The sequence below is a fragment of the Cololabis saira genome, chromosome 3 (assembly GCF_033807715.1).
Source record: "Cololabis saira isolate AMF1-May2022 chromosome 3, fColSai1.1, whole genome shotgun sequence".
Classification (NCBI taxonomy): domain Eukaryota; kingdom Metazoa; phylum Chordata; class Actinopteri; order Beloniformes; family Belonidae; genus Cololabis; species Cololabis saira.
Window position 1 is genome coordinate 39936060 of NC_084589.1, and position 20774 is coordinate 39956833.

General features: G+C 39.3%; 1 protein-coding gene across 1 annotated transcript in view; it reads left to right on the forward strand.

Moving 5' to 3' along the window:
* Positions 1-1187: 1187 nt before the first annotated feature.
* Positions 1188-20774, forward strand: part of LOC133441155 (retinoic acid receptor beta-like) — a 35477-nt gene continuing 15890 nt past the window's right edge. The window contains exons 1-3 of the mRNA XM_061718552.1: positions 1188-1596; positions 7549-7709; positions 12082-12223. Of these exons, the coding sequence (XP_061574536.1) occupies positions 1434-1596; positions 7549-7709; positions 12082-12223 (466 nt within the window). The 5' untranslated portion in view covers positions 1188-1433. The remainder of the gene's footprint in view (positions 1597-7548; positions 7710-12081; positions 12224-20774) is intronic.

The following is a 20774-nucleotide window of genomic DNA, read 5'->3' on the forward strand; positions in this document are numbered from 1 at the left end:
CATTTTTTAAACAAAAATAAAAAAAAACAACAAAACAAAAGTCAAAGCTGAAACAGATTTTATTTTGCATGTTCAGCTTGAAAAAGAAAATGTGATGCATCATCTGTTAATGATTCAATACCATGCTGTAATTTCAGACTTTAAAAATCTCTAGACTAGTTTAACTTACTTTACTACTTACTACGGCATTTCTCAAATTCTGTGTTGTTTCTCAGGAAATAGTTTAGAGTAGTTTAACTTCACTAAAAGAGAGCACCAAACTAAAAAAGAAAAGACATTATTTTTGCTCTTTAGCATGCACCTTACCTTTCTAGAGGAGGTTTAATTTGGCTTTGAGTACTGTGATACTTTTCAAAATCACATTAGTCCTGCATACACAGCTTATTAACTTGAGCTAAACTCCGCAGCATGACAAGTAATGATGAGGGAGTGACGGTAGCATTTATTGCTTCTTATTTTACTCTGATGTGACATAAAAAAGTAGAGTAGTGGAACTGCCGCTCCTGTTGGTTTCAGTGTGAAGGTTATGTTGTTATTGCTTGGATGCAAGTCCTTGAGAATGATCATGTCTTGGATTACTAAAAATCTGCACTAGCTTTACAAATTAGGTTGCAATTAAACTCTAATACCGTATTTGAAAGGGCTAACATTTCAGTCAAAATACTCTAAAATGCGGTTTTTACTGTTTTTACTAGCTACTAACAGAATACCTGGGAGCCTGCATGTCTCCAGAGGAGTCGTGGTGCATTATGGGAAATGTAGGCACCGTGATTCTGATATCTCTTCTGTTATACGTGAAGATGGAGACGTGAAAAGGCAGTGGAGCCGTGCCAAACTTTTAACAGGTCCAAAAATAAATATTTTAGTTTAAGGTTTTACCTCAGTGGACGGGGGTGTAGTTTTTGTACGCAGAGCTGGTGGCTGAGGGACTCCAGCGCTGGTTTCCAGTGCGGTGATGATGTCAGACGGCTGGGTCATGTGAAGGGCAGCAGGGAAGGAGGTTCACCCAGAGTTCAGCCGCATACATTAGGTAACACCATCGCTCGCTGTGACATAACTAGTATGAAGCAGGTTAAGTTGAAACATTTGTCAATAAAGCGCAGATAAGATTAACAAGTCCTGCAACAAACTTTGTTATGCAAAACAACCTGCAGACCTGGGTGCGTTTAATAAGTGTGGGGACTGCAGACCCGCTGCTGCTGCTGCTGCTGCTGCGCGCCGACGCACTTTCCATGAGCGGCTGCGGGGAATCTGTGTCTGTCTCTGCGCGCATGCAGACGCCTCTCTGAATGTAACAGACACGCTTGGCTGTTAAACATCTGAATGTAACTCCAAAACTACCCGGTGGTGCAAAAACAGAGGAGAAAGTCGCCCCTTGTCTGGAGGATTTTTCCCATGCCGACGTCTTCCAGCGGGACTCCACTCACCTGAACATGTTTGACTTCATGGAATTTCAAGTTTTCGGTCCTGGAGAAATCCTGGACTTCTACTCGACTCCCAGCCCTGCGTGCACGCTGCAGGAGCACGACCAGGACCTGGCAGCTTTCTTCCCGGAGCTCATCGAGTCGGACTGCCAGGAGCATCGGTGCTCGCAATGTAGGTCAAAACTGATGCACGAAAATGCAGATGATTTTCCCGACATGTCCCAACATTTGCAAACAGCTGTTTGTTTTTCCAGGGAGAAATCAATTGTGTTGAGTCAGATTTAAATAAACATGTTGACATCAATTGACCCAAAATCAAACAGGATAGATTTCCCTAACCATGCCACTGATTTCTGCCAGCGTCCTGAAAAATATTGTAAATAACTCAATAAATGATACTTCTCCCTGCATCTGCTAACTGTCAATCTAAAGATGATGCATATTGTATTAGAATATTATTATTACTATAGGAGAAATGTATTTATGTATTGATATACATATGAGAGGTGCAGAACATCTGTGCAACAGTCAAAACATGTTAAAGTATCTTTCATAGACCCTGATGTACAAATATGATGGTAGTTTGATCTGAATGCAAACAAATAAGCTGAGATTTTAAAACAATAAGAAGCTTTGCAATACCTTAAAGCATTAATACAATTAAAACCAACCAGATAGAATTAGTAATTTATTGTCAAATACATTTTGATCAATATACAGATATTTAATGGTCAAGTAATCATAATCATCCAGTTTAAAAATAAGAAAATTCAGGAAAAGCTTTATAAACAAGAAAAAAATCATTTGAATTTCAACATGAAACTAATAAGGACGCTGTAAAAGGTGAAATGTGCACTTGGTTCAAAGTCTGTATTTTGCTCTGCTGCTCAGTGATTTGCATTCATGGGTGAAGGGAAATCTGCTATTTCTGTGGCTCCCCGTCACCTTCAATAAGCATGAGTTGGTTTATGACACCACAACATACTTGAGCGCAAATGCATTTGATTATGCAACAATATAAAACAGGTCTTCCCCAGCAGGCTCTTGCACACAGTGTTGTGCAACTAGATTGTGAATTATTTAAGTTAAACGGGGATGGGAACCTTCATCTGCTCTACCTACTTGCATGTGTCCGACAGGACTTTTCAATTAACAGATAACTGATCTGGACTGCGTGAGCTCAGAGCAACTCGTGTCCATGTGCTGGTCTGTGTTTGGGACGAGGAAGAGCCGGTCAGTTCGGGGTCACGGTGGGTTCACTGGACGGTCACCAGCTCAGGAGGTCAGAGGAGAGCCAGGTTCACCAGTGCTGGAAGTAAAACCCCGGTTTATCTGTTGGAAAAAATAAAAGCATCAACACTAATGGCATGTTTCCTGCACCTTAAGAATATTGAGGGATGGAAAATTGACCGTCTCTTGGGGATCTAAAATTTTGTTTAAATGAAACTATCGGAGACATTTTAAGAGTAAATGTGTTTTTGTAAGAACTTCATCATGCAAAGGACTCAAAAATGAAATATGGTCGGTTTTCCATATAAAATGCAGTGGTTTGAAAAGGGAAGTAAATAAAGCAGCAAAGTGTTTTAAAGTGTAGTTCATTACTTTAGAGAATTGCTGATGGTTTTCTGCCTCAGATTTCCAACACAGAAACTGCTCCGTAAAATAGGATAAAGACATATCTTCTTTGTTATGTTGACTCACTGTCATCTGAAAACAGATACAGTAAAAGCCTGTTGTGCTTTTAACTTTCCAACACGTTTGGGGGGTGATTTAAGTAATTTAAAAGTGATAGCTATTGTTGTACCAGTGGGAATCAAAAATAAATCTGCAAAGTAACTCTGAAACATTTAGAGTTTCTCGTTCCTGTTTACGTCAATATGAAAATTTGATTTGTTTCCACAATGAAAGTTACAGTAAATGTAATACTTTTGTATGGAAATCCAATCAAATAATAAAATAATGGTTTTGGGTTTGAAAGTGTCAGATGATGCTGAAGAAATTACAAAGAACGTGGTGTTTAATAACAGAAAGCAGATTAATCAACAGTAAATCTTTTCGTTTCCTAAAATGTAAATCTGTAAAACAAAAAAAACTTTCAAACAAATGTTCATTTTTACTGTTTTATATGTACAAAAATCTACTTTTTTTCCCCAGCCAATCATCAAAAAAACCCACCAAAGCTTTTATTTAACAACAGGACCAATGAAGTAAAACATCAAGTCTTCACACTGGAGAATCTTTTTAGCTCCGATTTTTTAATGTATTTGTTTTATTTCAGTTTATTCTATATTATATCCAAACCTTAGTAACAGACCTCCCGCCGCGGGTCTTATGGTGAACAAAAAACACCAGGGAAGTGGTGTGATGCTAGAAAAGCGAACCTTTTTGATTTCTGTTGAGCTTGATCAGAACTGGAAGAACCTGAACTGTCTGTCTCGGTTTAGTAACCAAGTAACCAAACACAGCTGTCACCAGCGTGTGCCATTTACTAATCGGTTTATACAAGTCTAAAAATCACAAGATGAGATTTTAGTCTTTTCTTTTTATTATAGTTCTGAAACAAAAACTCAGAGTGTGCCTTTTTTAAAAAGTCCAAACTCCTTTTACTCCCTGAACGTTCTTCTGTTGACTTATTCACACAATGCATTGTGGCATACATCATACAACACCACCTAAATTGGGTTGGGGGCAACTGGGTAAAACTCCCTCCCCCTCCGGCTACATCACTCAGGCCGCCCTGCCACACACACTTTCTGTCCCTCCATCCTCCCTCTCATCAGTCAGTTGGGCTCGTGGCATGCTCCTGCATTGTTTTGCATCGGGGAAAACCATCAGCCTGATGGGAGCTTCCTCGTTTGACCCGCCGATTGCAGGTTCAAACAGAGGCCGCGGGTTCAAGGGGATGGAGTCGAGCAATTTTTCTCATTTCGTTCCCTTTTCACGGCAGCTCTCTTGGTTTTTTTGTCAGGCTCGAAGCAGTGGAAGTGATCAGAGAGCCAGCGGGGAGTGAGCCCCAAACACTGTCCCCGAAATCGGCCAGAGAATAGCCGCGCTAGGTGATTGAGTGAAGTTAAACTCTCAGCCAGAAAAGATAACCTAAAGTGGGACTCTTTTACTTTTTTATCAGGTTTAAATTGCCTTGAAACCCATTTTATAACGATGAAATCACGGACAGAGTTCTCACTATCCCTTACAGTTTTGGACACAAACTTTAGTTTCATCATTATTCCCAAAGCAGATGGAAACCCACCTCATTTGCATTTTTGCATCAGGGGAAGTGTCTCAACCTGTCTTGGCTTCAGGAGCAATGGTAAATGATAAGACAAGTATAGATTCACGTAAAACTCCTTTTCTGGTACGCGAGGAACAGAAAATGACGTGACTTCACCTTAAGCAGCTTTATATCAGTGAATTTATAACAATCTGACGTTTGTGTCTGCCTTTGGATGCCGAGGTTTTATCTCATTTGCCTTTTAAATGTCATCTTTCAAAACAATTTGTTGTTTGTTGCCCTCAAACTTACATCAAAAACATCTATCCAGCTGTCTGAGCAATGTTTTGATTTGATGGAAATGTGAAAGCTGTAAAGTCGCCATTTTTGCCGCATCAGAGAGACCAAGTCTTTTATGGGGTTAAATCTGGACCACGTCAAACGCCCGAACAGACAGACCAATGTAGAAGATCTTTTTTAGGGGGGACTAAATAAGGTGTTTATGGACGTCCTGTGTTTGGAAGGACTTGTCTCTCCAGCTTGATCTTCACTTGACGGATGTCCTCGTTAACTCAGACCTTATTGCAGCATCTGCAGTGTAATCTGTGCAGTTTTGTCCGCTGATCCCTCGAGCTCCACAGCTTTATAGATTAGTACTAGTTGGTCTTCATTTTCATGCAGAGAGCAGCTGCCCAATATCAAGAAAACATGCAGTATCATTTTTCAAAATTGATGTGATATATCTGCATATAAGATGTTAATGTTATTCTGCTTGGGTACTATCGCAGAGTATAAATAGCCTATTTAGACATTGAAAAAGTACATGTATCATTTGTATTTTAGCAACATGGTGTTATTATTATAAATAAGTACATTAAGTAATGTATTGATTCATTTATAAAGCACCTGGAAGCAGCTGCTTTATTGGCAACGGAACGCAACAGAATCATGATCATTTTAGTCCCTTAAAATATTTTCAGGGGCAAGATGCAGGGGAGTTTAAGTCCAGATCACTAAATAGGCAAACATTTATTTATATAAAGAAATTATTTTCATTTTGTTTTATTCACTTCATGAGAAAGTATAAAAAATGTTTTATAACAACTTTATGGGCAACAATATATATATATATATATATATATATATATATATATATATATATATATATACATACATATACACACATTCATTTGACCACTTATAATTGTGATAATATATAAATATGATTTGTGCTGCTTTTGTTTGTTTTTTCTTTTATGTGGATTAAACGTGACCTCACGTGATTACTGGGCCGCCTTCTTCCTGCTGTGTTTTGTTAGAAAAAGGGATAAAGTGGGTAAACATAGAGGGAGGTTTCTGCCAACATCTGCGCCATTGATAATCCCCTTTTAAACCCTTTAGGTGTAGTCTATGACATGAATAAAGACTTGCTGCAATGTTACTGTTTTAATGGTGATATGGGAATATGGAGATTCAATTTTTTAAACTTTATGTATAACTGTTGAAGCAAAAATGCACTAGAAACACTTTGATTTAACTTTTCCTTTCCTGGCTCTGACACGTAGGACAACGTTAATAAAAATCCCCAAACTAGGTCTTTTATTGAGGGTTCGTTTAATTTTTCTTTTTAATTTAACATAAATAGAGTCAAATATATCCTGTAACCTTATCAGTATTCTGCCCATAGTTGGACTTTTCTTTATTATACACTTACAAGAACTCAAGTGTTGCAAAAATAAAGATTTTTTACAATTTTTTTTTTAAATGTTTATTATGTAATATTTAGCTTCTTTCTGAAAAAGTTTTAGGATTGTAAAAATGAAAGCAAATAAGGATTAGTTTTATGATTGTCGCAGCCGCGTAGAGAAGGCTGCCTGGTGCCATCACTGGTCAGCAGTTTATTATTTAAGTTTATTATTTCAGTGAAGATGAAACAAAAATGAAGCATGTATAATTTTTTATTTTTTTTTTAAATCACAGTTGATCGACTGCGATGATGAGATTTTTGAACCCGGGGGGGCGGGAGGAGATGGGGAGGAGGAGGTTTGCATGAACGACAGTCTGAAAGCCTTAGTGACCGAAATACAGCATCTGAAGAACGAGCGCTGATTGGCCCCGAGAGATGGGGCAGAAGTATGACTGGATGAGAGCAGGGACGTGGAAACTGAGGGTAAATCAGAAAAGAGAAAGAGCCACAATCGTATTATTCTTGTTAAAAGCGAGTGTTTGCCAGTGATGTCCACCCAACTGAAAATAAATAGATAGAAATGCCTTAAAAATGCTTGAACTAATACAGGACTGTCTCAGAAAATTTGAATATTGTGATAAAGTTCTTTATTTTCTGTAATGCAATTAAAAAAACAAAAATGTCATACATTCTGGATTCATTACAAATCAACTGAAATATTGCAAGCCTTTTATTATTTTAATATTGCTGATTATGGTTTACAGTTTAAGATTAAGATTCCCAGAATATTCTAATTTTTTGAGATAGGATATTTGAGTTTTCCTAAGCTTTAAGCCATGATCAACAATATTAAAAAAATAAAAGGCTTGCAATATTTCAGTTGATTTGTAATGAATCCAGAATGTATGACATTTTTACATTACAGAAAATAAAAGACTTTATCACAATATTCTAATTTTCTGAGACAGTCCTATAGATCAAAATTGACAAAATAAAGATTTCATCTTTCCTGTAGGAGGTGCTTTTTATTTTTTAGAAATTGCATTTTAAAAACTTACATGAAAGCAGATCTCATGACATGACTTTACCACATTTTTTGTTACTTGAATCGACAATCTGAAGTGTACTAGTGACATAATGTTCAAATATCCATTTCAACACATCCAAATGCTGCATTGTCCTGCTCGTTTATCAGCATTTTGCCGTGTGATGCTGTGTGTTTGCAGCCGTGGAAAGCCAGAGCTCCAGCTCCAGCTCCAGCTCGGACGACCTGTTCGCCAGCCCCCCCTCCCCTCCTCCGCCTCCACGCACGTACAAGCCCTGTTTTGTGTGTCAAGACAAGTCCTCGGGCTACCACTACGGAGTCAGCGCCTGCGAGGGCTGCAAGGTAACATGTCCAGTCCCCACATCGCCGTCTCTGTGGTTAAAGTGTGCTTCCAAGTGAAGAATCAGCTCCAAAGCTCACGAGGAGTTCAGCTGGTTCAGTTAAAAAAGCTCATGTGATGTATCTGATGACGTTTCATTGTCTGATAATGAATTGCTGCTTAGTGAAAACACCAACCTGACCCTTGTCCTTTACAAGCCACTTACTCCAGTTTGTTAGTTTAAGTTGTTTTTCTCACAGTTTCTCAATCTGTGGCATTTGGATGTTCCCCTGGATGTTGTTTTTAATTTTTTATTGGGTAATTACCTTCCTTTCACAGTTCTTAATCATTCATTTCCACTAGCCAGACGGGATCCTCTAGCAGGGCCGACCCCGTCCTCAGCTCCTTCAGTCGGCGTTTCTCCATTACACTGTAGCTCCACACAAGAGCCATTGACTGAACAATCACTGCTTACCCAGTGACGGCTGTAGTGCGCTTTTTGTTGTTGTACGCAAACAGGAGACAAATGTAAGTAAAATAAAAGGAGACAAATGTCATTTTTCCAAGCTGACAAAAACCTTGGACCTCTTCGTTGGTGTAATGTCCCCACAAGGCCTGGACCACCTCGTCTTTTACAGTCATAATCTTTTTTTCTTGTAATCTACATCTTCATTAAATGAACTTGGCCCAAAATATTTGTGGTCCAAATGGCTCAAATGAGTTCTCTTCACATCATCTACGTTCACATTATTGGCTGTAGGTGTGAATATGAACGTGCCGTTAGCACCATTCACACAGCCAGTTTGTTCCACCCTGTAAGTCCTTTATTCTGCTGTGTGATTGTCACAGTTTGTTCTTCGGCTTTTCCCCGGCTTTAGATTAGATTAGATTCAACTTTATCGTTCGTCATTGCACAGCGTACACGTACTGAGACAACGAAATGCAGTGGTGATGAGGATGAAGTTAGTGCCATTAGAATTGGCAGTGCACTAATGAATAAAGGCTGCAAGGGTGATTGCAGACTCTTACTGTTATTGGCAGCTGAGTTTGGGCTAAATAAAGGAGACACAACGAAAATCACAACCACTGGGGAGTCTGACAGCTGGGTTCAGGTGAAATAAACACTAATGTGTCCCACAGGAACAACAAGGCAGACGCTTTATTTTTGTTATTGCTGGTTTATTTAGCGCCGACTGAATAAAGCAGTCAGTGACCTACAATTAGATTGTACGATTGCTATTCGAATGTGGCTTTTGTGTGTCTCACTCCCAATTTCAACTGGGATAGTCCCCATCGCCCCCACCACCCCCACCTCCCGACTCTGACTGGGATTTAAAAAGCTCTACTCCGTCCTCATTTTTCTTGAAAACATAAGTGAATCCTGAGCCCTTTGGCCATAAATCCCAAAAGGGCCATCTGAATCAGCTCCTCTTGAAATGAAAAACAAAGCCAAACAAAAATGAATTAAAATCAGATTTTGTTTGTAGTCGACTTTCCATTACATTTATTCGTAAAACAAAAGCGATAAAGATGCCGGAGCAGGGTTCTGGTGTTTCCATTGAACTGTTTTTCTTTTAAGGGGTGTAACTCTCTTACTTCTCTCTCGTGTCTCTCAGAATCTCCCTGTATCTCGTCCTGCCAGACTTCTCTTAAAAACTATTTAAAAGGAGAAGGGGCTGAGTGAAAGCAAACACAGTTTAAAGTTCAGGGTTGAGCAGACGGATGGGAAGAGACTCTTCCTCATCCTCTCTGTGGCACCGATAGTGTCAGTTTAAGTTGGACTTGAATGTTTGAATGTAAATTCAGAAGGGTTTAAATAATTCAGTCAAATGCAGCTGTAAACAAATTAGAAAACTAATTATGTAGCGCTGGCCACCATCCATCCATCATCTATACCCGCTTTATCCTTTGCAGGGTCACGGGGGTCTGCTGGAGCCTATCCCAGCTAATTTTCAGGCGAGAGGCCGGGGTTACACCCTGGACAGGTCACCAGTCCATCACAGGGCCACATATACATACAAACAACCAGACACACTCACACCTACGGGCAATTTAGAATCATCAATTAACCTAATATGCATGTTTTTGGACTGTGGGAGGAAGCCGGAGTACCTGGAGGGAACCCACACAAGCACGGGGAAAACATGCAAACTCCACACAGAAAGACCCTGCTGGGCCTGGGAGTCTAACCGAGAACCTAATTTTCAAATCTGTATGATAATCACTTATAATCAAATGTTAGAATACAACGTTGTTCCAACCTCACACTAACTTCTATCGCTGGCAACGATGAACCAATGAATTATCAACTTTATTTCAGACACAGGTCCATATAAAACATAATACAATATAAAACGTATAAAAAAGAAATACAAAAATATTAAATATACATGTATCATACATACAAGCTATTGCTTGTATATACAAAATATTCAATTTATAAAACATACAAGCTATTGCACCAATGCCACCTTATCCTAGAGGTGAATCTATAGCAGCTTTTCAAAGGGCTGACTAAAGCTTCAATTATGTGGTTCTCTGATTTGTCCAATCGACACATAAAACTAAACATCAACTGTCTTAAGAGTGCCTCACAAGTTGGCACTCTGTTGGACACAAACAATTGACTGGCACTATGCCACCTAGGAACACGCAGCAGCAACCTAAGTGCATCATTGTATGCTACCTTGAGCCTCTGCATGCTCTTTTTCTTATAGTTAGACCACAAGTGAGCAGTATATAGCGGTGTGATGTAGGTTTGAATGAATGAATGAATGAATGTAAGCTTTATTCCGAACATGAGAAAACATAAAAGCAACACACAAGTCAAAATAGTCAAAACAAAAAAATAAAACAATGTTACCATGTCTGAAAAGGAGTAGAAAGAAGCATGTGCTTATTTAATCCTACCCCTTCTCCCTTCTCATATAGTATTGTGTACCAACACCTCATGAATATACATAGTTACATATTTACATTACATATGTACATATGTACAAACAAAGAAAATAAATAATGTAAGTAAACAAGTGACTAAATGATCTGTGGAAATCAGAGAACAGGGCGTAGTACGACGCTTATCTCCTCCACTTTTTATTTGTGGATTCGTGGAAGACAAATGATGTAAAATAAAAGTGTATCTTTCTGTATTTGAGTTATTGTGAATGAGTTGAATAAAGTTCGACTCACCAGACTGCTATTATATTGCGCCCTATTCAGTAATGCCTGCGGTGCACCTAATGGTCCACAAAATATGGTACTAATGTATGGTCAACGGTGTCAAATGCTGCACTGAGGTCCAATAATAAAGAAATAAACACTGTGGTTCTTCCACACTCTGTATTTATGTGGATGTCATTGAAACTTTGTCCACATTTTCATGAAATTGTCCGATGTGTCCCTTTAGCTAGTTTAAATACATGAATATACTACGAACGCCTGCGATTTAGAGGGAAAGTCAGCACACAAGACCCACAATTGCTTGATCGCCAAATTTGTATCAACATGCCTTAAAGTACACACTCAGATAAAGATTAAATCTTACGGTGCGTCCGAAATGCCATACTAAAAAGTATACTTGAATTCGGCACACTTTTGAGTAAATATCAGTAGTGTGCATTAATTCGGACGTACTATTAAGAGCGCACACGGCACTTCCTGCTGTAGGGAGGGGGGGGGGGGGGGGGTTGTTACCATGGTAACCTGTCACAGCAGCGGTAGCAGCGCTCCGCTCCGCTCTTTCCCGTTTATTCTGTCCGAAACAAGATGATATTATATAATATTATTAAATACGAATATTACAATATTAATATTATATAATAGTATTATTATACTTAATATTATACTAATGACATATACGTATCACTTAGCAACCAAATGCCGCTGCATTGCATTGTGGGAAGTTACTGCTCGGCTAGTGTCCATCAGTCCACACTAAAAAAATTCTCTGGAATGAGTATGGATAGAGCATACTATTGAGTACGTTCTAATTTTTCGGACGCACTAAAAATCTCGCACACTTATTTTGCATACTCATTAGGGTGGAAGTATGCAATTTCGGACCCAGCCTTACTTTTTCAGTGTTTCCTTCTATGATTATTGGTTTACTTACATAAGTAAAGGCTGCTTTTTCACTGAACACAATTTCTTAACTGAAGCAGGAGTCTGTTATGTCCATGTCGACACCTTCTTGATATTGTAACAACATTTAATGGATGTTTTGGTTGTTATTTCGGTTAATTCATTAAATAACTTCCTAGATTATTCATTAGTTACTCCTCTGTTGTTATTAACAATTCAGTCGTTGCAGTTTGAGTGTGTTGTTCACACATCGGTTTTCATATTCCTGTAATCTAAATTATTGATGCCCTCCTCCTCTCCTTCTGGTCTCTGCAGGGCTTCTTTCGCCGCAGTGTGCAGAAAAACATGGTGTACACCTGCCACCGTGACAGAAACTGCATCATCAACAAGATCACCAGGAACCGCTGTCAGTACTGCCGCCTGCAGAGGTGCTTCGCCGTGGGAATGTCTAAAGAGTGTAAGTGTATGATTCCCTCAGATTCAGCAGCGCGCCTCATTATATGATCCGTCTGAATAAACTCTGTCTACTGGAGATTCATGGGAGATTTGTCCCAGCCAAAATTTCACATTTAGAGTCAAGAAAATAATTAATCTCCTGTGACAAAATGTGAAAAAAGTGCGAGTAAATTCTGGCACTATCAAATTAATGCAAAATAGTGACTAATGGATGAAAGTCTAAAGAATAGTGACTTTGCTCAGTGCAATGAACTCTAAAGGTGAATAATAACATCTAGATTGTGTTTTGTGTTTCTGCACAAGCAGGCGCATTGTTCAAAAAGCAGTAGGTGCACCAAAAGAAGCTTTAGACCACCTTTAATGTCGTGAGGATTGTTGTTACGCTCCATCAGAGCAATAAAAGAAAACATACTTTGTGAAATTAAATATTTCAAGGGTTTGACCCAGGTAGTTAGTTACTTTTACTAGACTACTTATAGGGCTTTTATACCAACTCAAAATCAGTGCTGGTGCTAGGCCGGTGCTAGAACCAGGTCCAAACAGGTTCCAAACAAAGAACTGGTTTGATTCCACACTGGCTAGAGAGCACCGGTGAACCAGGACCATCTGTCACTTATTAAGGCCACGTTTACACATAGCCGGGTATTTACCAAAACGGATATTTCCCCCTCTACGTTTTGAAAAATATCCTCGTTTACACGAACCCGCATAAATACGCTGTTAAGGGTGCTATGAGCATCCAAACCTGCAGGGGGCAGTGTAGCGAGAAGCGTAAAGTCATGCTAGCCAATCAGAATCCTGGAAAAAAAACATCAACAAATGACACGTGTGAAGCCTGAATAATATGGTTCCGCGTTAAATCGACGGCGTAGCCTACGTACGGTGCCCGTCGCCGCGTACCCTACGCCGTAGGCTCTGCGTTGGTGTAACGCGGAACCATAAATCAGCCTTGACTGCCAGTTACTTTCAAGACGGAACGAGAGTCTTTCATTTGGAGTGACAGAGAAGTGGAGTTACTTTTAAGTGTGACTTTAGAATATAAAACAAGAAAATATTGACGGTGGCCAAACAAATTGTAAACACAGGTCGCACAAATGATGCTGGTGACGTTTCTGTTGCATAATGTGACGTTCTGAAGCCTAAATCTCCGTTTCCCTCCGTTTACAAGCAAACGTGAAAACGGAGTTTTTGAAAATCTCCACTTTGGCCGGAGTTTTCAGAAATGATCGTTTTTGGTGACTTTGAGCTCCGTTTTCGTGTAAACGAACGGTCAAAACGCATGAAAACGCCACCGTTTTTGCTCCGTGTAAACGGGGCCTAAGTCACCAAAGTAGAAGCAGGAAATCTGTAAAAAGAGCGGGAAACCTGACAGTTGTGTTTCCACAACCTTCAATGGAAAAGCCTTCGGTTTGGAAAACTACCAAATATCGCAAAAACCTTCCTACACTTTCATGAGGTGGTTTTACAGACATGTAGATAATCTAGTTCATCGTAAAAGTTTTGTCACGGTTTTTCACAGTTTTGGTATTTAGGTTCTTGTTTTATTTTGAAACCCTGTGTCCTTGTTTTTCAATTACGTCTTAACTTCCCTTATTTCCTGTCTGCCCTGATTGTCTACACCCGTGTCTCGTCAAACATTCCGTGTCTTGTTTTTCCTTTGCTGCCTGCTGGTCCGTACTGTACCCACGCTCCTTGTATCTTGTCAGATTTGTATTTATTTTTTTTATTTGTATTTTTAAGTTTATGCTGTTCTGTTTTTGAATTTCCTGCTCAGCAGCGTTTTTTGTTTTTTTTTGTGTCATGGAAATTAGTTTTTTTTAACCTTTGCATCGACCCCAACAGTTCCTTTATTGCATATCTTGTTATCAAGTTTCACGAGTTCTCGAGTTTCTTTTGCGAAAAAAGTGTAATGGAAATGCGACTAATCAAATCAAATGATGGTATGTGCAGACGATAATGCTGGCCCTAAAAATCTTGTTTGGAGTCTGGGATTGACTTCATGTAACTTTCTGCCATCAACATTGACAGTGTTCACATTTCACGTGTAGTACAGTACACATATTTTTGATTGCATGGTTAAATCAGTAAGAATGCATCCAGTAAATTTACCGGTATGATCTATGTTTTAAACTGAGGTTGTTTAAATATGGCGGTTGCATAGTTTTGGTTGGTTACAATCACCACAATCCCTGCCATGGTGTAGCAGCTCTTGCATCTGGCCCAGCCAGGTTTTGTATGAAATACTGGTGCATTGTTAACACTGTAAAAGTGATTATGCTATGTAATGATGCATTGCATTATGGGATACAGTAGACCAATTGTGAGGCTGGTCACTTCAGTTAGTTGTATACTAGAACTGTTTTTCTTGATGTATCACAAAATCAATATATACTAGTATGCGGTTTCAAGAGATTTAAAAACAATTCATAAAAGAAGAAGAAGAAGTGATATCAAATCATTATTTTACTGGTGACTGATAGAGTACCTCTTGTATTGAATATTAAAAATATGGGCCAATACTGGTTAACTAACTAGAGTCGTTTTGTTTTTCGTAGTCTTGGGTTTTGTGTGCTGCTGTTCTTGGACGTCAGCAGACTGAACTATGTAAATGCAGATAGCTTGGTGCTTCACTTTACCACAGCCACATTTTTTTTCTGCAATATAAGAAAATGGGGTTGCAATCTGTATATATGTGGCCCTGCGATGGATTGGCAACCTCTCTAGGGTATAACAATGCCCTTCATGCCAAAACAGCTTGGTAGAGGTGAGAATCATGTCACATCTCATCTCGCGGTTTCATAAATAATCGGAAAAAGTACCACAGTGTTTAATCATTTTGAATATCACATCTTATTTCTTTTGTCTAATTTTTGGGGATTTGTATATTGATATTTTTTCCTCCCAGTAGTTCAATGCCGTGGAATCATCGAGCCGCTGCCTAAGGAATCGGTTTATAGGTTCTGCCAGTTCTGACGCATTTCCATGATGATGTCATGTACACACTACGTATTTTGACTCAGAATGTTTCCAACATGACGTCGAGGAAGAAACATTCCAATGTTTGGTTGTATTTCACCATTCATAGACCGTATATAACAATGGACAAAGTATTCGGTCACATGACCCATTAGTCTCTGAAGCCTGTTTTCCTTCATACCGAGCACATGTCACTCAGCAAGCGCTCGGGAGTACGCCCTCTGCACATCAATCATAGTTAGGTTTGCTCCCAGCTCCTTCAGCTGAACCCCGCCAAAAAATGTCTGCAGATCTATATTTAGCTCGACGGTGAAAACAAAAATGACAGTTGCGTTAATATTTTTATTTATGCTCTAAAGTGGGACATTTTAACATGGAGGTCAATGGAGATTGACTCGCTTTTGCAGCCGCCCTCTAGTGGTCAGTTGAGGAACTGCAGCGAAACTTAGTCCTGCATGAGCATCAATGCGAAGTTAGATGGTTGGCGCTTGGTTGCAACAGGTTAAGAGCTTTGATCACATCATAGGGGCTAAATACCTCCAGCACGTTTTCCACATAAAAAATGTTAAAGTGCAAAAGATGATAATCGCAGTTGTATTTATGCCACAATGTTCATTTAAAAAATGTCCTGTTTTTCAGCTGAAGCCAGCTTTGGTTTAGTTGAAGTTGAGTGCAAAATATTGGTGCATACTGGAAATTAAAGTGTTAATGTAACAAAGTAATGTGTACTGTGTGTATAGATAGATAGATAGATAGATAGATAGATAGATAGATAGATAGATAGATAGATAGATAGATAGATAGATAGATAGATAGATAGATAGATAGATAGATAGATAGATAGATCTGCATATATATGTGTATAAGCTGTAAGAAAATTGAAAAGAGAACCGAAGGAACCGGAATCGGTCAATTTCTCTATCTCTAAGTGCATTAGAAATCCAATGTAGTATTATTATTCCTCTAAACATATCAGTTATATTACTAATGCCCCTGGATGCCAAAAATGCACGTAACAAATCAACAACAAAACATAATGCATAGGAGAAGACGTGTATTTGGACGTGTGATGGTGCAGTGACAGAGTTCTGTTTCGCCGCATTACAGATGCATATCAAGTGGCGATACTACTGTAACCTGCAGAGGTGTCCTTTCTTGGAGTTTCAGACTGTAAAGGGAGTTGTATCGAGGATAAATACTTCTTTAGGCGCACGTGTCCTCATTGAATTGATAAGAGAATCTATAAAGAATGGAATCCATAATCAGAATCGATAGAATCTTATCAATCCACGTCCCTACAGCTGGGAAATCCTACAGCAGACCCTCGTGACCCTGAAGAGGAATAAACAAGTATTGATAATGGATAGATGGGAAAAAAAACGGTGTGCGATTGTCTCCGTTTTAAACGTGTTTAGTACATTTAGAGATGGAAAAAAGAGCGGAAGATGGGAAGAATGTGCTAAATTCATGAATTTATTACTGAGATCATGAAAACAGTCCAATGCAGGGCTCTTCCAACAACCTCACTTTCCACATTGGCAGTCTTGAGTTTTTTTCTGCATTTCTGATCTTTTATTGCTCCCGATGGCATTTTTCATGGACATAATTGTTAACAATGTGTAAATCTGTACCGTGTTCCTGATTATCTTTATATTTGTTGTATTTCTGCCTTGACTGTAGGCAGAAATATCGACTGTAGATTTTTGTAAGAAAATATTTTGAACATTTTCTTGTATAGTCTGACTGATACACTACAATGATTACCAAGTTACAGAAGAAGTCTCCAAGAGAAATCATTCTGAAACCAGACTGATAGAATCAAGGCCGCTGCGTTAACGAACATCTACAGTATAACAAAGTTATCTTTTCATTGCTTCTCTCAGCTCTGTAAAGATTTATCTTTTTCAGCCTTAGGGGGATCATTTGCAGAGAATGGTGTCCTTCTTTCCGTCACCGCTCTCAGCTGAAGTGTTATATAATCTGAATAGTCCACTGAACTAAAAGCTGAACTGTCTCATCTGAACGAGACACTCTGACTCTCTAAAAATGTTGGATGGTTCTTCTGAGTGGCCCAATTGTTACGGTGCATTCAGAGCAGGAAAATGTCTACGCCGCATTTGCCCAGACTCGCATCTCTCAAACGGCACAGTGTGTCCTATATTCTCTTGGCTGAACGCAGTCTGACGCAAAGAGCCACCGATGCGGTTTGGGAGTGAAAAACTCCTGCTGAACTCTGTAATTCTCACACGGATAAGTTGTAAGCCTTGTTTTTACGGTCTGAGTAGAAAAAGCATTGGCTTAAAGCCTGATGGAGGAGTTGTCAGTGAAGTCCAGTGGTCTAGCGCCCCACTGGGGTTTGACTTTGGAGAATTGAACTCTTTGTTTGCCATCAGTGCGGTGACCTAGATAACTGAGAATGTGATACGTGGAGTTCAGCGGCGGAGGATCCACCCGGCCACATGTTCTCATTGTTGCTCGTCCACATTCAGGCTCGAACACATTACATAAAGACATCACATGTATCAGACAGATGCATGCTATGTAATGAGCTGCTTCAGTCGGCGTGTAATATGATCTCGCTCGGAGCGTTTACACAGTGACGACTGCATGTAGGGCATCCAGAGGAAGACGGAGCAGCAGCAGCAGGAGGAGGAGGAGGACAACGAGGAGGAGGAGAGACAGAGAGAGTTGTCGAAGTGTTGCATAATCCAGAGCTCCCTCTGCCATGTGCGTTTGCTGTCTGAGCCAAGTCAGTGGGACGCACCCAAACGTGTTGACACCGTTACCGAAGTGATTACGAAAGACTAACCTGGTTAGGCTGCTTCACGTGCTCCCTGGCCTCATAGATGACCCACACAGATCAATGCCAAGTGCTTTCAATTCATAATGTTGCACTAGAAAACAGTTCAAATGCTCTAAATATCCCTCATCTCTGCTGAATCAGGGTGGATGTGTGTGTGCGAGTAAGTGGCCAAGCACTTAATGGGATTATGTTTTAGTTAAACAGGTGAAAACCCTCGTTGGAGCTGTATGAACCGTAACTCCAGTTAAAGTTATTATTCTGTTTTGCTCAAAAGCTGCAGGACTTCATATTCTGTTCCGTGCTGTAAGTAGTTTAGCGTGATTCTGGTTGTACATTTAGACTTGTTGTGTTACTGCTAAAATGAATTTGGGACTTCCTGATTGTTTTATTGGAAGGAAAAGCAACTAAAAATGCCTGCCAGGAATGGGAGTGGTTGCAATCTACTCCTGGCAACAGAAAAGAAAAATGCTCTTGTCTAAGATTAACAGCCACAATTATCGCTTCTTCTTTCTCCACAGTACATAATAAAATAGCTTCATGAATGGAAATTCCATTTTCTTTGGCTTAACAATCTGCTGGACCTCTACCTGGCAGGGAACACTGACCCACTGAGGTGTTGATGTCACTTTAAGGTTGCCAGGCAACCGCTTGACACAAGCACAGATGCACAGACAGTACTGGCCAAAAGAAAATACTTTTATTTTTCCTACAATTATCCCTTTTTAAATAACAAATCTGTAAATCATGTTGCTGGTTGATGCAGTTTTTCTAAATTCTTAGGGGCTTTTAATATTGAACCCCCCGGTTTGTGTTGGGGGAAATGTTGGATATGGTGACATACTTATTTTCTTTGTACATTTTAAGAGTTGAAAATCAAAGGACTATATAATGCATTTAATAGGTTTGAATCACAAATCACAATATTCAGATTAACACATTCTCATGTAAAGCAGCACAAGGGAACTTTTGTAATCTCAGTGTTTATCTCTTTGTCTAAAGTCTGTCTATGATTTACTCTTGTTTGTTCTCTCGCTTGGTTTCACCTCCATCATTACTTTGTCGGGTCTCTTAAGTGCTATTCACAATTGGCTGGAGTCACCTGGGGACCTGCAGTAACTCAATGCAGCACATTAGTATACGCAAAGTCTGTGTTTCACTGTACATGAAAAGGCACATTTTTTTATCATTTGGCTTGGTTTGAATATTTTAGTGTTTTTATCTACTGATGATTTAACTTATCTTGATTCTTATCTTGGGGCTGTCCTTCTTGTCCTTTGTTCTTTTAGCCAAAGCACTGTTGTCACTTTATCTTATCCTGTGTTGTTGAGTGTATGGTTTTAGATTGTATGAGGAGGCACTCACTGTAAACCAAATTTACCCAAGGGTACAATAAATAAATCTATCTATCTATCCATCTACTTTCCAATCATCAATCGCCAGAAGTGTCATCGAAGATTCATCAATTTGTTTTAAACAATTACCATTCAATCGACGTAAACTTTGAAATTTTAATTGGAAGCAAATTATCACCGACTTTGCAGCTGGGGTTCAGTGACAGCACACCAAAACCTGGAAATGATGCCTATGTTCTTGTGTTGCCATGGTAACAGGAAACAGGGCGGTAAATCCAAGGCTTTCTCCTCCGCTGCGCGGGGCTTCTTGATTATTGTGGGTCTTCATGTGAATCTGAATACTAGACTAATGTGTTTTTCTGCCCAAATTCATCATTAGACTTTATGTGGTGGATATACACTAATATTATATGATGTCACTATATCAACCTCACCTGCTATTATTATGCTTCGAAAGAGGCAGATTATTTAGGTTTCTTTTTTCTTGCTTTAAAACATTTCTGAAGTAACAACAATCTCAGAGCCTCCAACATGACACAGCCCTGTTATTTAGTTTGTTTTTGTCTAGTTCTGAAAAATGTCCCTCGAGTTTTGTGACATAAATCGGTTCCACCTCAGAACCGGCTCCAAATCTGAGAGCCAGACCCCTCTAAAAGTATTGATCAGTAGAGATTCTCCTGTAATCTACAAAGGTGTTATGTTACTGATGTGTTTGCAGCCTTCTTTCTTAAATGTGAGACGGTAAAACAGTTGTATTAAAGCTAAAAACGTGTTTAGGCATACTTGTGCCCTCTTTCAAACTTGGTTCAGAACTGACAAGAGAACTGATAACGAATTAGATTGATAATCAGAATAAATAATAGCATCAGTATCGATAACATATTTTCCGTTTCCAGCCTTTGTAGAACCAACTTCCCTTTGTCCTGCATTTGTTGTACCTCAGAAGTTGGTAGTGTGAAACTGTAAAACCAATTTCAAAATAGATAAGTGATCTATTTGAAAAGGGGCGTGGTCAAGTGTCTGACTCCACGTCCTAGAACTGTGAATGACAGGTCTGAGACGTTTCATTGTTTCTGTGTGATAGTTTGACAAAACATTCAGATCTCAAGAAATAGGATCAACTTACAAAAAAGTATATAATGGTATCTGTCTATATGTTGATTAATGTTCACTTAAAGATAAAAATAGGCCAAGAAAGTGTCCACTATATCCTTAAGCTTTTATGTCCTCTAAGACAGATCTGATGAGGAGTGTTACTTTGTGCCTGTCTGAAGCTCCCATGTGACCTGGCTGCATATCTGAACTAGTCATCAAATCTATAAAAAGCAATATTGACAAGCAAATTGCAGCTGTGGATAATGTGATGACTAACCCTGATGGTGCAGGGCGTCACACGTGAACATCCTGCGAACAATGGTTTA